This window comes from Neovison vison, chromosome 6, assembly GCF_020171115.1.
Source record: "Neovison vison isolate M4711 chromosome 6, ASM_NN_V1, whole genome shotgun sequence".
NCBI lineage: Eukaryota > Metazoa > Chordata > Mammalia > Carnivora > Mustelidae > Neogale > Neogale vison.
Genome location: NC_058096.1, coordinates 121254626 through 121271115, shown reverse-complemented (window position 1 = coordinate 121271115; position 16490 = coordinate 121254626). Strand labels below are relative to the sequence as shown.

Sequence of the window (16490 nt, the reverse complement as noted above, 5' to 3'; positions counted from 1 at the left end):
CCCTACCCTGGTGGAGCTTATAGTCTTGAGAAGGTGGGAGAAGGTGGCAATAAGGACTGTGAGGGGTACATCTGGGCCCCATGACAGTGATTTGGCAAAAAAAAATGTCGCCTGAGACATACTTACACTAATAAGAGTTTCACTGTTATCTGGAATTCTAATTTATTGTTTTATTTTTATTTTTTAAAGATTTATTTAGAGGGAGAAAGCGCAGGCATAAGTTGGGGGAGGGGCAGAGGGAGAGAGAGAGAGAGAAAGTCCCAAGCAGACTCCCTGCTGAGCGCAGAGCCAGACTTGGGGCTTGATCCCAGTACCCTGAGATCAGGACCTGAGCTGAAATCAAGAGCTGGAGACTCAACTGACTGAGCCACCCAGACGCCCCTGAAATTCTCATTTAGAATTTTTCTTCTGGCCCCCTGGCACTGTGGGAGCAGCCAGGAGGAGCCCCAGAGCCAGGACCTTGGGGCCCAGTGCTTCCTGGAGGACCAGCAGGAACCAGTCATGTAGAGAGGGAACAGGTCTGCCAGGCACAGGGAACTCGGTGCACAAAGGCCACGAGGTGAGAGCCAAAGGCCCTGAGGGCCTGGTTGCCTCTCCAGGAATGTGGGACATGAAGAAGCTGGACACAGACCTAGAAGGTCTCTGGGTCATGCTCAGGGGTCCGGACTTCACAACAGGAGTGACAGACAGTTCCTGAAGGACTCAACAGGGAATACCATGGTAATATTTGTGTTCTGAAGAGGCTCTTCTGGCTGCTGTGTGGAGAGTGGCTTGGGGGAGGACGAGAGTGGGAACGGAGAGCTGCACAGGAGGCCTCCGTCCAGAGGAGGGGTTGGTGGCTTGAACAAGACACGAGGCAGTGGAGGAGGGAAGTTGATAGATTCGGCTGGTCCTCAGGAGACAGAATCAGGAGGACTTAGCAACTGATTGCAGATTAACTGAAGGCCAGTGAGGGGGCAGAAAAGGAAAGACAACTCTCGGGTTCTTGACTTGAGCCACAGGTGCTTGGGGTGCCATTCACAGAGGTGGAGCCCACTGGGAGGTGGGAGGAGGAGGAGGCTGGTGGCAGGGGGAGCAGAGGCTGATAAGTTCTGTTTGGCTAGGTTGACCTCAGGGTGCCTGTGGGCTATCGGAGTAAAGATGCCCAGGAGGGCCCTGAAATGGGTGCAGGCTCACGTCAGAGGGAGCTAGAAACCATGGCGGCCGGGCACCTCCTCTCTAGCTCCTGCTTCACATGCTGGTGGGGCATGGCGAGGCAGGGATGGTAAACTGGTGTCTGGCAGGGGGCACTGGGGCCTGAGCTCCAACCAATGGGGGCAGTCCTCTCTGTTTCTTGGCGATGCCCAATGTATGGGAATGTGGACTCCTGGTGCCTCATTTTCTAATTTTATGTAGATGGCTCACATGCCATCTATCCATTTTAAGATGCTGACAACTGATTCAATTAAAAAAACAAAACAAAACAAAACAAAAGACCCAACGTGGGCCAGACAGATCTGCTCCAGGCCAGATCTGCTTCGCGGGCCTTGGGCTGAAGTGAGGAGTTAGGGTAGAACCCTCCAGATCGGGAGCCCCTTCAGGCAATCTTCTGCAAATGAAGTGCTGCATCGCCCTTGGGACTTGTGTGAACAGAGGACCATTACCCTCTGTCTCCAGTGATTCAGAGCTGATAGGTCTGAAGGAGCCCAGGAATCTGATCTCTCAACCCCCAGAGAGGTTGTTCATGCACTCAAGTTTGAGAACCTCTGAGCAGGGGGTAGCAGAGGGGACAGAGCAAGGCTGTTCACAGGTGTGGGAGAAAACCAGAAGAGGAGGCTGTCCAGAGCAGACATGGTCTCAAGAATGATGGTAGCTTCCTGGAAGTGGTTCCTAGGTCCATACGCCTTCTCCCTACCAACTCTGTCCCTGCACGTTTTGGCTCCTCCCCAACGAACGCTGGGGAAGCTACACTGGCTACTGAGAGTGGATGAGTCAGTGGGCCTAGGGGACTGGTGGGGTGCTGGGGGTGTGGGTCCTTCCTCTGGCTCCTCAAGCTGTAAGAGGTAAGCTTTGCTTCCCAGCCTTGACCTCCACCAGCCTGAGCCAGCCTGCTGCCGGGCGTGGTGGCAAGTGCCCGCAACTTGGAGCGTTTCTTTCCTGGCGTTGGTGGGGGGTTGGGTCAGCTTCTCTGCCTGTCCCAGGGAGGAGATCGAAGTCTGGGGTGGAGAAAAGTGAGATGAGCAGGCTGGGAGGTGAGTTGAGCAGGCCTCATAAATTCCTTCTGTCCCAGCTACTTACCAACCCTTGCTGAAGGAGGAGTGTTCTGTGAGGTTTGCCTAGCTTCCCAGAGTGCTCCCCTGGGTCTCATGCCACAGTTAACCATGACATTTTTGGCTGGCTGTTTTGTCACTGTTTCTTTTGCCTACACCTTCATTAGGAATGCATGGGGGAGAAATGAGCTCAGGCCCAGGATTTGGTACTCCTGGACCCCCAGTCTTCTCCAAAACCATACCATCATTTCTAACACTAGCACGATGGCACCCCAATCTCAATGAAAAGACAAGGACTAGAAAGTGTGCATTGGGTTTCATAACAAGGTCACGAGTGACCATGAACAGAGCTGCTCCACTGGCATGGTAGGAAGCACCAGGCAATAGTGAGAAAGGAAGAAAGTGGGAGGTGAGAAACAGAGAAACTTTTGCAGCCAACCCTTCCAAGGAACAGGAGGAGAGAGGGGGGTAGCAGTGGAGTGCATGGGGGTCAAGATGGGGAGGCAGTTGATGGGAATTGCTGGCAAAGAGGAAACACAGAGAGGGCTAGAGTCACGTCCCTGAGGGGGGCGGGGAGGAAGTTGGAAACACCCAGAGCACAGGCGAGGGGTTAGCTTTGGTTAGAGGGTCATCCCTTTCATTCTAACGGTAAGATGAGAAAAGTCTTCTTATCTAGGCAAGTTTATACATTTGGTAAAGAAAGTCGCAGGAGTTGCTGTCTGATGGCTGTTTTCTCTGTGACATTGGGGGTGCTTTCCTGGGCGAAGAGTGAGTCAGAGTTTTAAGGAGGATGGAGTTTAAAGGGAATCTTGGCCAGTGTGCCAGGCAGGCAGTCTCAGGCAGGGGAGGCACAGGGAAGAGTAGCAGCTGGGCTGATCTCAGCTTGGGGTTTTGCCACGAGGGTGCAGTGGGAGGGCAGGAGGACACGGAGGCTCGTGATGATGGTGAGCATGATGGAGTCTGGCATGAGGGGGCTGCTAGGGAAGGTAGAGGAGTCATGGTGGGGGGGCTCAGGGAGCAGGGAGAGAGACCCGGGGCTGAGTAAGAGAGCTAGAAGCTTCAGCCAAGCCATGGGAGGGGTATGGGCAGAAAAGAGCAGGGCACAGCCCCGTAAGTGCCCCAGCGTGCATGCATGTATCTGTGTATGTGTGTGGGGAGAGGGGGGCACTGAGGGCTAGTCCCAGGCCTGTCTTCCCTTACAGCCTGGCTTCCTCTGTGCAGTGCAAGGCTTGGCTTCTCTGGCTCATGAGGGTCTACGTGGGGAGCTAACAGGGGAGGATACAACACAGAACAAAAGGAACTCTAAGGCCTTGTCAGGTAACAGGGCACTCTAGGACAGCGCAGCCGCCCCCTGGCAGCACTCGGGAATGTGGGTGAAGCGTGGAAGACAGGCTCTTGACACCGGGAGTCTCAAGGAGGACACGAGCTTGAGTGAGAGGCTCTGACAGCAGGCACTTGAGTCTGTGTTCAGAAACTGGGGCGTAGGTGCAGAAGGAGCGGCAGTTGGACTGCTCCCAGCAAGGGGGTTCAGCCCCTGAGGCCCTGGTCTTCTCAGGTCTGGCGGTCCCAGCCAGGTCTTCTCCCACACATGAGTTCACAGCCACCGGCAGACACTAGAAAGCAGCAAACGGCAGACTCCATCCAGGGCTGCTGACATCTGGGTTCTTAATCAATTCATTTATCTACTTGATGATGGTGGATTATTAACAACAAAAACAAGGGAAATCTCCCCAGATCCCTGGCTAAGCCTGCATCTCTTATTGCCCCCCATGGATTAATATTCTCCCATGGGGAAAGCTGCCACCAAGAGATTAGTATTTTTTTATTCTTTATTTTATTTTTAAAAGATTTTTATTTATTTGACAGACAGATCACAAGCAGGCAGAGAGGAGGAAGCAGGCTCCCTGCTGAGCAGAGAGCCTGATGTGGGGCTCAATCCCAGGACCCTGGGATCAGGGCCTGAGCCGAAGGCAGAGGCTTTAACCCCACTGAGCCACCCAGGTGCCCCGAGATTAGTATTTTTTTAAAAAAGACATTATTTGAGAGAGAGAGAGATGAGCATGAGCAAGGGGAGTGGGAGAGGGAGAAGCAAACTCCCTGCTGAGCATGGGGCCCTGCTCGGGGCTCAATCCCAGGACCCCAGGATCATGACCTGAGCTGAAGGCAGATGCTTAATGGACTGAGCCACCAGGGCACCCTCAGATTAGTATTTTGCAAGGTGTTCAAGGAGCCTTAGCTTTGAAGATGTTTCAAGGACAAACGTTGAAAGGAGCTTTGGAAAATCCTGCATTAACAGTACCCTCTCTTGGAGATTCACAAACTGCATTCACATGCAAAGAGATCTGAAAAGTTTCATAGGAGAAACTTGAATTTTCTTTTAACCTTTTCAACCACAGAATCCACCCCCCTCCAAAGACCTCCTCCCATCATTACTCAGAACGAATATTCTCTGCATTTCACTGTGACATGACGCCAGCTCAAGAAACCACCTGCAGCAGACTCTCTGTATGGACCCAGCACAATCAATCCGGGTGGTTGTTGAGGATTACATGTACCCTGGGTTATCTAGCGGGTATGTCCAAACTTGGTGTCATTTAGATAGCTCTCTCTTGAGGAAGACTTTAAGCCCATTAAAGAGTGAAAATAATCCATGGCATGAATAGAAGCATTTTACATCTGTGAGAAAACCCACAGTCCAAGAGTCAAGTTAACTCACACCCACAGAGTGTACTCTGTGCAGACATGGTGCAGACACGCATTCTCAGGGCCAGACGCAGCCTTATAAGGTGGCCTGACATTTTCTCATGGCCCAGGCCACCCTCCCAAAATATCCAGAGACAGAAGAAGAGTGGGAACGGACCTCCCCAAACATTTCAAAGATTAACAAGCAGGCTCTCCATTAAACAGGAGCGCTAACACCTGCTTTCTAAACAGCTCCAGAAAGCCCTCCAGGGTCCATGCTGGGGAGGGTTCTGCAGTGGGAGGAGAGTAAATAGATGGAGCTTCAAAACACACATCCAAGCCTTCCTTGCCCCCAAAACCTGTTATTTCCTGGACCCCTCCAGAATAAGCCTTAAGGTCTGACTGCCTTTGCTTTATATGGACAATAGAGACCCGGGACTAATTTCCATTCCTGGGCCTTTCAACCCCTTCGCGGTCCTGGGGATGAAGCCGGTTCCAAATGCCCGGCTTCCAAAGACCCGATCGCCTGTGAGGTGCTGCCCCCTAGCGGGGGCGCTACGCTACAACAACGCAGAAACGGAGGCCTTGCGCCAACGGCGTATCTGTAAGTGCCATCTGGACTGCATCCACGAAGGTCAAAGATAGATGTGAAAGTGCGACTGTGCTAGTTAAGTCTACGCTCTGGAACTAGTGAACAGAAAACACAACTTTAATACATAAAGAGATTTATGAAATGGATACTAGGTGCTTAGATACACAGCCTTTCTCATTTTATTTTTACTCATCAAATGGGACTTCTTAGGGTGAACTACCGTTTCTGGGGGAAAAAAAGATGACTTTTGGTAATGAGATCTGCGCCAGTAACACTAAGGAGTAGCTTTCTAAATTTGAAAACAAAAAAGACTAAATAGTCGCTCAGATTTAAAAGGAAGTGTTGGTCAAAGACCCATGCAGCTCTCTTGTAACTCTGGTTCTCAGTTGCAGGCAGGGGAATGTTCATAGGTATGGCTATTTTTGGTAGGAGTTGCTTAGAACAGTTTCTTCACCACTAAACTGTATGACAATGAGCCAGTCCATTTGTAAGACTGGGATTTTTTTTTTTTAATAATATGAAGAATTGCAAAGCTAGTCTTCATTCTTGTTAAAGGAAACGGAACAACACAGCGGTATTTTTGGAACATTGTGTCTAACAGTAGGTCTCTTAATTATACCAATGGTAATTCCTCAGGCTAGAGCTTATTAACATAGTACACATAATTGCCACAAAATATGACAATGACAAATTAGAAAGCACTGGTTTCCCACTACCACCCTGAGATTGTAGAGGTTGTATTTTCTGGGGAGCCTCTACTATTAACTCTACCATCTGTTCCTCAGCTTTAGTTGAAATGATTCTTTTCATAAATGAACTGCTTAGCTCTGAAACAGACCAGACTGTATGAGAGGATTGCTTCTACGATTACTGTGCTGGTAATGTCTAAGCCGCGGTCAGACAGCAGGTAGAAAGCTCCCTTTGGAATGAGGATCACAGCCTTGGACAACAGAGATGGTTAGCTCTGAGAAAGCCTCAGCCAACCTGACAGTAAGCGTGTTAACTGCTGGCCGCACATGAGAAAGATCACTCAGGGATCAGCCGCTAGACAATGCCCACACCACGGACCCATCGGTGCTTTCCTTTTGAGGTGAAGAGATCTGGGGTCTAGAACTCATAGGATGGAAGTGGCTGGGTGGGCTGTATCCTGTCCGTCTCCCTTCCACCACTGCCTACTGTGAACTTGAGAGTGAGTAAAGCGGTTCCTAGAATTGCTTTATATTTGGAGGTATTTTCAGGAGGTATTTGACTACATCTTGTTTCAATATGAGATGAACATTGCCAAGCAACGGTATTTTCCTTAACTTATATTAGAAAAGTTAGATTAAAAGAAATTATAAAAAAACAACCCAAAACATTGTTGAGAAGGACCTCAATCGTTTACTGATTTTCTTAGACTTTCTCGTGCCTTCCATGAGTAATCCCACTTGTCCCCTCTGTGAACAGGCTGAGAGGGGCTTGGTAAGCTTGAAGACTGACTGGCAGGAAGAATGACTTTTTGGAAACCTCTTAATATATTCTGTCTATTTCTCCTGTGAAGTACATTATAAATAGCAGAGATAAATTTTAACCTATCAAAGAAAGAACTGGAATCCATGACAAAACTGAAACTCTCCCATATTCCAATACTACATTCAGGCCAACTTAATGTGAAAAATCACTAGACCTGCTTACTGGTTAGTATTTCAAATCCAGGCAGAGCACACAGTTTATTTTGAAATGCAACACAGATCAGTATTTTATGAATACAACTTATTACTACTTTAACATTATCAGGTAAAAACAGCTTCCAAATGCATGCATAGAAAGTTAGGCATAGTCTTTGAACTCCTTATTTCTAAATATACAAAAAATACATTTAAATTATATAATTTTAGTGAATCAAAGACTTATAAAATTACAATTTTGGTTTTCACAACATAGAAAAAATACAAAAATGGACTATATATATGGTTGTAGAATTTCTTACCCAAATTTCAAAGGAGCAGTATGTACTGATTTTGATGTTTTATGTTTTATCTAGAAACTCAGAACTGAAAATAATTTGCAGGTTGTACCACATCAGTGCCAATCATTTGTTATAAACGAGTAATCCAAACAAACCAGTAGAAACAAGGGCACCATCTTCATAGGCCTCTTTATCTCTACCTCTTCTAAACCCTTCCTGTGGATAGTTCGCTCCAAAGGAACGGACTTTATCTGGAAGGACAGTGCTTTACTCCATGACTAACTCTCCACAGTGCCTCTGATAATGGTGAGTACGTGTTAAATGAGTGATCCCAACCTGAGCAAAGAGAACGCAGCGAGATGCAGATTGGCGGCTTGTGTCTACAAAGCACGACTGTGTAACTCAAAGAATTCTCTGCTGGAAGGCAGTCCCCGAAGTGGGGGGATCTGAAACACCCACCAAGGTGGGCGGCGGGGCCAAGGATGTCTTTGACTGTGTCTTGAAATGAAAACAGCAAGTCTGACAAAACACCCACCAGACACCGCCTTCCCCATTCACACCTTCTAAGATGTGACAGTTGGTAGGGTCAGATGGTCTCCGTTCGTAAAAGAACACCACCACGTCAAAGGAGAAATTAATTCACGGCAGGGATAAAGCGGCCAGTTACCGAGAGAGGTGGATGAAGGACACGGCCGTGTGCATGCCTTACTTATCTGCCATGAGCATTTTAAATGTCGCCGGACAAAGATACACAGAGGGGTGGAGACCCTTCATGAGGAGGGAGATGCTCGCTGTGCTCTCGCTGCCCAAGTTCAATTTGATGCAACATCACTGTCTGCGACACTGTTCTTCATAAACAGTGACAATTTATAACTCAGAGGCCCCAATACAACCCCCAATCCAGCGATCCTGGAAAACCTACATTTGTCATCCCATCTTCTATAACTATTCCAGAAATGACTGAGAAAAATCTTACCCAAACTAAGCAATAAGACTAATATAACTCAAATTGTTTCTATTTTACAGCAGAAATACATTCTGGAAAGAGAAAAAGAAAAAAACATGAAAAATAATCTTTCCTCTATATTTACTTTATGCAGTACAAGAACAGATCCTAATCTCCCCATGCCCAAGTTAAGAGTGCTGACTTAAAGAAGAATTTTAATGTTCAATTCAAAAATAATTTTATTACACATCTGCCTGCATTAAATTTTAGGCTCCATACTTTCTTCTCATCTTCCGTTTAATTATCAGGCTTCTATGAAAATAACATTGAAAAAATGAGTTTTCCATTATGACACTCTTCAGATATTAGCAATTATATCTTAAATAACTACTCAGTAAACTAGTAAGCTAGGTTTTTAAAAATTTAAAGATCAACGGCTTATAAAAAAGGGAAAAAAAAATCCACAAAGAACATTCTGTGTTTAAAATTTAATGCACATCTGAACTTGGGCTTTACATTTTCATCAGCTCTCTCTTGAAGAGCCTTAAATGCACAGTTGAGCAATTGAGCAAATGCAATGGTATGAAAACATGACAGTAATTAGACGAGGTCCACATGACTCAAGTATTTCTTAGCTCCTACACATGGAGATGATACTGCTTTTAGCTCATGTCTGCCCGACTGGAACACTTCACCGCTCTGGACTTACAGTTTGGTGGGAATTACACAGGACCATAATTAGGCAAAGTATCGTAACAGAAGAGTTGAATGAAATCTAAAAATAAAGTAATAAGGGTGTAGAAACCTATTCCTAAATGTTCTTCAGGTCTGTATTTCTAAAGTAACACCTTCCATGTGCTTTCAATTACAGACACTCTACCCCTTATGTGACTTGCCTGGCTTTGGGTCCCTAAGGAAGAAGAGCTTTGGGTAAATACATTATTCAGAGGCATTCTGAGAAGGACACAGTGAAAGGTACTTGTCATTTACCAGCAAGTGAGCCTTCCCTTTCTGAGAACTGTCACTGGGTTAAAATATGATCGAGACTGAGCCCTAGATAAGATAGGTTCTCTACGAAGTACGCATACTTAATAAATTCAAGCACGTTCCTCAGTGGCAGGCAGTAATGACTCAACTGAAAACAAACAAAAGTGTTCTAGTTGTTTTCCGGTTACAGGTACTACCCCAAAGCTTCACAGACATATACGTGGTATAATTCATTCACTAGGTAGGAGGGGATAGGTCCCAGCCAGAACTTCATAACATTCCAGAGAATAAAGTTTGCCGCTTCAAAAATACGGTTTCCAGCATGCAGTCAAGCACTTTGGAAAGGGAATACGAAACACACTGCAGACAGGAACGGAACTCTACTGTGAGGTGGGCATTTGGTGGGTACAACTTCCTTACACTGACTGTAACTCTCAGGTAGTTAGTGTTACAGATCTTTACTAATCACATACATGGAGGAAACAGGCAGCTCTAAAATGGCCAGATCCCCTTCCAGCGCCTTCAGAAATACTGGGAATGTCTGGTTCAAAGAGCATGCTGGAATGGACTGGTCAGGATGTTTTACGTAAGAGTTGTGGTTGTTGTTGCTGTTGCTGTTGTTTTAAATAAAATCCCAGGCCTGTGTGACACTGGATTTTGGTTTTTATTTTTTTAATATTTTTAAAAATAGTTCTTACTTATTTTCTATGAAACGTATTGGGAACTCAAAAAGTCTGCAGCATTTTTTGTCATTGAAAAGTTTGTTTTTTGGGGGTACGCAGGAAGCAGGAGCTAGTCAAATTTCTTGTGTTCTTCAGTATGAGAAAGGACCTTTCTTCTCTGATGTATCATGTGGAAGTATAACTGGGGAAAAACTGAAAGAAAAGAAAGAACCGTTTAAGGAGACAGGTCACTTGAAACTGTGTGCTCTGTTTAAAGCACATGGACTTGGGGTCTTCTTTGACTCTACTTTCTCATCCAGCAACCAAAGAAGGGAATTCGGTGGGCTTGGGTAAGGGGAGGAAAAATGCACAGGGACTTACTTTTCCCTGCTTTAGCTGAAGGGGAAGGGTGGTCCTGACTGGACTGACCCACAGTACCATCACTCTCCTTATCCACTGAGATGCCACAGAGTCGTTAAATAACACTCCAGCCTCTCTCACAGTATCTTCACATTTATTCTGATTTTACCAGTAGGTGAATTCTAGGGACAGATTTACTATTCCTGTTTACAGAGGAGGAATTTAAGCCCCAGAGAGGAAAGGTAACTTGCCTGAGGTTTCCCAGCAAATTCCTGACAATCAGGACCAGGCTCTGGGTTCTTTACACTCCTAAGAACCCCAGTCCCTTCTGTCACCTGAGGGGATTCTCCCGAAAGCACTCCCGAGAAAGGTTGCTCTTTGAGTGGGAAGACTGAGGAGGGGTTAGAGGGCCATAACATGTTAACTGAACATGAAGAAGCCAAGTTTGGATGGAGAAAGTCCTTATGAAAAGTAAGCTAATATCTTGGGCACTAGAGGTCCTGTTCTTGAACATTTCTTTTTTTCCATCCTTAAAGATTTTATTTATCTTAGAGAGAGAAAGAGTAAGTGTGGGCAAAAGCAAGTGGGGAGAAGGGGAACGGAGAGGGAGAAAGAAAGTGAAGCAGGCTCTACTTTCAGCATGGGTCCTGAATGTCACTCCATTTCTTCACCCCGAGCTCAGGACCTGAGCCGAAAACCAAAAGTCAGACGCTTAACTGACTGAGCCATTCAGATGCCCCTGTTCTTGGTCTTTTCATAAGTTACTTTAAAAAGTACTGGTTCCCAAAGAAACAGGGTGGTACCACCTCCCTAGGAGATTTGGAAGCTAGGGAGAGGGGAGATTTGGAGGAGGGAGGTTACTGGCATTTAGCACAGGAAGCAGGAATGCCAAAATCTGCGGAGGGTGACAGTCTCCCACAACTAAGAACTGTCCTACCCCAAATGCCTACAGGATTCCTGCTGGGAAATGCCAGCTGAAGCTACCTGGCCTTCACAAGGTTACTGTGAACTGGCGGTTCAACACCCATGGAATAAACCCCAGTGAGATGGTCTTAAATGTATACTATTCTGCTTTCTCTTCTCCACAGCCCCAATATCCATTTTGTAGAAAGTAGCCTGTATTTCTGGGGAGGTAATTTCTACGATTCCCCTGACAGTTTCTTCCTTTTTTTTTTTTTTTAAAACCCAAACCCATGACCCTGAGATCAAGAACTAAGCTGAAATCAGGAGTTGGATGCCTAACTGACTGAGCCCCCCAGGCACCCCAACAGTTTCTTCCTTTTTCAATGGGTTCCAAGTTGGCCAAATTTCCAATGATCCTCCCCAAGTCCTCCAAGACATCGTAGGCGTGCACACACAGATCTGATAAACTGCAGGGGAGGCTCTGACGCTGAACAGGGCTGCCATCCATCCACTCCACTCGCTATCTGTAGGCAGGAAGTTATTCAGAGAAAAGACCCAGCTTGTGCATATAATTCAACAGGGGAGAGAACTATTCTGGTACGAGAGCCAGAAAATTTGACAAGCTCTATAATCTAAAAACTGGAAGTAAAGATATAATTAAACCATAAGGAATGCTAATTGCAATCATTTAAAAATATGGGGCCAGTCATATTTCTGTAGATATTCTTTACTAAAGGGAAAATTTGTGGCCAAATACACTAAGGACTTTTTCACCGGTTGCAAGGGTGGCTAAAGCTTGCCTGCTAGTTCAGAGAGTCTGAGGAAGGATGACCTAGAAAACATTCACCAGACCTTTTGGCAGTTAAAGCAAGATGGTAGAGTATCCTCATCCCCATAGGCATGCGCCTGCTGGTTAGTCAGAGGTCAGAAATGGAGGGCAGATATGGCCCTTTCAATTCTTTTTTTTTCCCCCCAAGATTTATTTTTATTTATTTGACAGAGAGAGATCACAAGTAGGCAGAGAGGCAGACAGAGAGAGAGGAGGGGAAGCAGACTCCCTGCTGAGCAGAGAGCCCGATGCAGGGCAAGATTCCAGGACCCTGAGATCATGACCTGAGCCGAAGGCAGAGGCTTAACCCACTGAGCCACCCAGGCGCCCTGGCCCTTTCAATTCTTTACAGTTTCAGAGGTTTCTCAGTGCCCAAGCAAAGGAATGTGTGTTTGGGAGGCCAGGAGAATGGGGGCAGTTGGGCCAGAGGTTCTCTCTCTACAGTTCTACTAATGACTTCTTGGTGACCAGAACTTGGGTGACACTATCTCCATCTGAATTACCCACTTTAAAAAAAAAAAAAAAAAAGATTTTATTTATTTATTTAACAGAGACAGAGAGGGAGGAAACACAAGCAGGGGGAGTGGGAGAGGGAGAAGTAGGCTTCCTACAGAGCAGGAAGTCCTGACACAGGGCTCGATCCCAGAACCCTGGGATCTTGACCTGAGCTGAAGGCATTTGTTTAACGACTGAGCCACTCAGGTGCCCCAAATTATCCACATATTTAGACTGGACTCAACTGTAATGGCTGAAACAATTCCAAATGCATGGCTATTCTTTTTAACCATAGATGATAATGAAGCAAAACCCCAAGACAATCTCAACCTGACAACAGGCTATTCTGAATTCTACCTTCTGCTTTCCTAGTCCAGGACACATGGAATAGAGATGGTCACTGTGCATGCAAGTGTTGCGGTGGGGAAAGGGTTTCCTCTAGGGAGAGGAAAACTTGGAGGCTGGAGCAAATGGAAATGCTCTGCCTTGGGCAAGTTTTTTCTTGGTCTCTCTAAAAATCTGAGGTGTGGTTATGGTTACTGACAACCTGGACAGCGCCCAGCTTCCCAGTGTCCTCACCCTCCACCACTGTTTCTCATTTCTCAGCTTTTATTTATTTATTTTTTAAATTCCCACTCCTATTGGGTGGTAAAAGCCAACCTTTACCAGTTTGCGGGGGGGCAGGAAATGTGGACAGGACTTAGAGGTCTACCGAGTCCTATAGGTACTGTACACACTGCAGCTGCAGCAAAGTGGGAAAGGAGCGCCTTGCAGGGATCCCAAAGCACCCTGATATGAGAAAACTCCCGGGGCCATGGCTCATGGGCCACAGTCTGGGCCACACGTGCAACAGTGCAACAACTGGTCAGGACTGTAAAGAAAGGGTGTTACTTCGTATAATACATGTATATCACCAACTTCGCATTAAAGAAGACTAAAAGAAACTTAAATTGTAAAAAGAAAAGCAAAATTTGGTAAAGAAAACTGGATGTCAAAAGCAACCCCTCTTAACTCTGCATTTTCTTCTTACAAATACAAAGTTTTGGAAAGCTGGAAATGTGCTGCTGGCTGTAATGAACTGTATAAATTGGTCTCAATAAGAACAACCAAAGCAACTAAAAACAGGCAGGGCAACTGGCTCAGGCCGAAGGCATAATGAGTGCCAGCAGACACAAACGATTTGTAGCAGAAGATCCGGTCCCAGTGGTCATCCTGAGCCTGAGTGCAGGTCAGGGATTGGGAGAAAATCTGTTCATCTTTACTTGAAATCAACCCTTTTTCTTGGACTCAGGAGTTAAACTACCTTAAGAAAGAAATAATATAGACTTTAACTAAGCCAAGTTCTTACCAAAAGGAGTCTGGGAACCAAAGAACGGGAAGGAACCAAGGTAAAGAAAGCCAACTTTGGTTGAGAGCCCTGCCTACTCTGAGTTTTCTTTCCTTTCTCCATCTGAATGCCCAGAAGGAAAATCCCACACAATGGGATTTATTTTCCTTCAGGAATCCTGTCACTAGGGAGGGCTGTTGTGCTTGACCAGGCCCCTTAACTAGATCAAGGGGTCAGGAAGGAAGAGGCAACAGCCTGGGCACTGGCCAGCCACCAGAGAACAAAAAACCTAGGAAGTACAGACAGACTGAGAGAGCCGCTCCAGGACCCTCCTTTGGCACACCAAGATCTTAGAGCAACTCTGAGGTAGGGGCCCCAGATTTCTGTCAACGTGGCAGCATCCTGCTCTTGTTTGATTTCATCACACCCTCCCTGCTCCTTTTCCAGTTACTCAATCTGGCATCTCTTATTCATTCAAATCTTATGCTGATTTTATTTTATTTTATAAAAGATTTTATTTGAGGGGGCAGGGGGAGAGAGAGAAACAGGCTTCCTGCTGAGTGTGAAGCCCACCGTGGCCACCATGGGATTTGATCCCAGGAACCCGGGCTCATGACCTTGAGGTGAAGTCAAGACACTTAACCGACTGAGCCACCCAGGCACGCCCTTATGCTGACTTTTAATAAATCCTGTGGTGCCCACTGGGATAATATGTGTCACTCTGGGTTTGGCAAAACTCCAAGTAGGAACTGTTGCTCTAGAGACTAGAAAGTGAAACTCTAAGGGAACAAAACTAAAAAGATGAACAACTGGAAGCTAATCTTTATAAAATTTTTAGACTCTTCCCTATTTATGTTTTCTGTGAAAATCAACTACCTTTTTCAATTTGAAGAGAAAATGACTTTGGCCACCATGGTTCCAACACCAAAGAGGAGAACTTGATAATTAATAAAGAGTGGAAAATGAACCATTAAGCAGAACTGCTGTCCAAGAATTTCTCCAAGATAAATGCTCACATGAAATCTGGATGTAGTTTTTTTCTCACAATGCATGAAATGCAGTTTTCCACAGTGGGACACAAACATGTCGCTTACGATTGTTAGGATGATTCACTCAGCTCATGCTGCGGGCTGAAGAAAAATCCAACCTTCCTGTCTGAATTTAACTTGAGGTTTATGGAAGAATATAGCATCTTATAGACTAAAATAAAAATCATAGTCGCAATGGCTACAGAAATAGCTAAATGAGAAGAAACCCCTAACTTCATACGTCCTTGGGTAAAACAAAATCCTTTGTTTACATGAAAATCAATCCTAGGATTTTAAGTGAATATCTGAATTCGAGAAAAGGACTAAACAGCTCTTCCTCGGCAAATAGGACTCACTTCACAAAAGCCTCAGACACGGCCATTTCTCCTTGGTACTGAGTATACTGATAGGCACTTTTGATTATCCATATTTAAACTTTTAGCAGTACTGTTAAAATAACTGGAAACTGTTCTGAAGAAAACATTATGTCCTGGTCAGATGATTTTAATGCTTACTTCCAAACAAGAAAATAAGAAATATAGAAAAAAAATAACCTGTTTTTATTCTTTCTTTCTAATTAGCTGCTGATTCCTTAAAAATGAAGTCTTTCTTTTGATATAATGAAAATGCAAAAATCTCTTTACAATGTTTTCCAAATACCCTAAGAAGTAGTTCTCCAGAGATAGAAAAAGTCAAGGCCTTTTTTGTTTGGCACTCAGTACATTCCCCCAATAGGTAGTTCACCTTTCCTGGTATTCAGTATTTCAAACCCACACACGCAGAAGGGGTGCATTGCTGTACTGAGAAGGGTTCATCTTTATTCAATTACTACTAGAGAAAATTCCCTCTGACAGCATTCAATAAAAACCAAAGCGTTCCTAATAAATTAGATTTATATACACTTGGATATGGTATAAAAACATTCAAAGACATTTGGCTCTAATTACTGTAGAGCCAATTTTAAAAAACATAAATAAATATATGCGTAACTGTTTACTTACTTGGAATGTAGGAGATCATTATCAGAATTAGGAATGCATAATAGTCAAAGGAAAAATTATATTTGTTAGGTAGACTGATGGAGTACAGGCCAGCCTGTCGGACAAAGGGCAAAGCGGCATATATTGTGAGCAGTTCTCCCGACACTCCCATTGGGTACAGCACAATGAAAAGTGTGTACCTAAAACAAAACAAAATATTCATGACTGAGGCTAGAAGCCAGCATTAGTAGAAAGATGCATTCACACCTCTCTGATCAGTACTGGTCTTTCAGGAAGCTACTGTTTCTACATTTTACTGTTTAACCACTGTTTGTTTGTTCCTTTCTTTTTAAAGCATGTTCCATGTCCAACATGGGGCTTGAACTCATGACCTATGCTCTACGACTGAGTCAGCCAGATGCCCCTGTTTACCCATGGTTTAAATTCAGGTTTTACAAGCCAGTTTTTGAAAAGGGCCTATAGCAGGTATGTCTCTGAATGT

The 16490-nt window shown here is 45.2% G+C and overlaps 1 protein-coding gene across 1 annotated transcript in view; it reads right to left on the bottom strand.

The window, feature by feature from the left end:
• Window positions 1–7200: 7200 nt before the first annotated feature.
• The window catches only part of HACD2 (3-hydroxyacyl-CoA dehydratase 2), a 120989-nt gene continuing 111699 nt past the window's right edge, over window positions 7201–16490 (bottom strand). The window contains exons 6-7 of the mRNA XM_044252197.1: window positions 16010–16188; window positions 7201–10279 (exon numbers count right to left, since the gene is read on the bottom strand). Of these exons, the coding sequence (XP_044108132.1) occupies window positions 10197–10279; window positions 16010–16188 (262 nt within the window). The 3' untranslated portion in view covers window positions 7201–10196. The remainder of the gene's footprint in view (window positions 10280–16009; window positions 16189–16490) is intronic.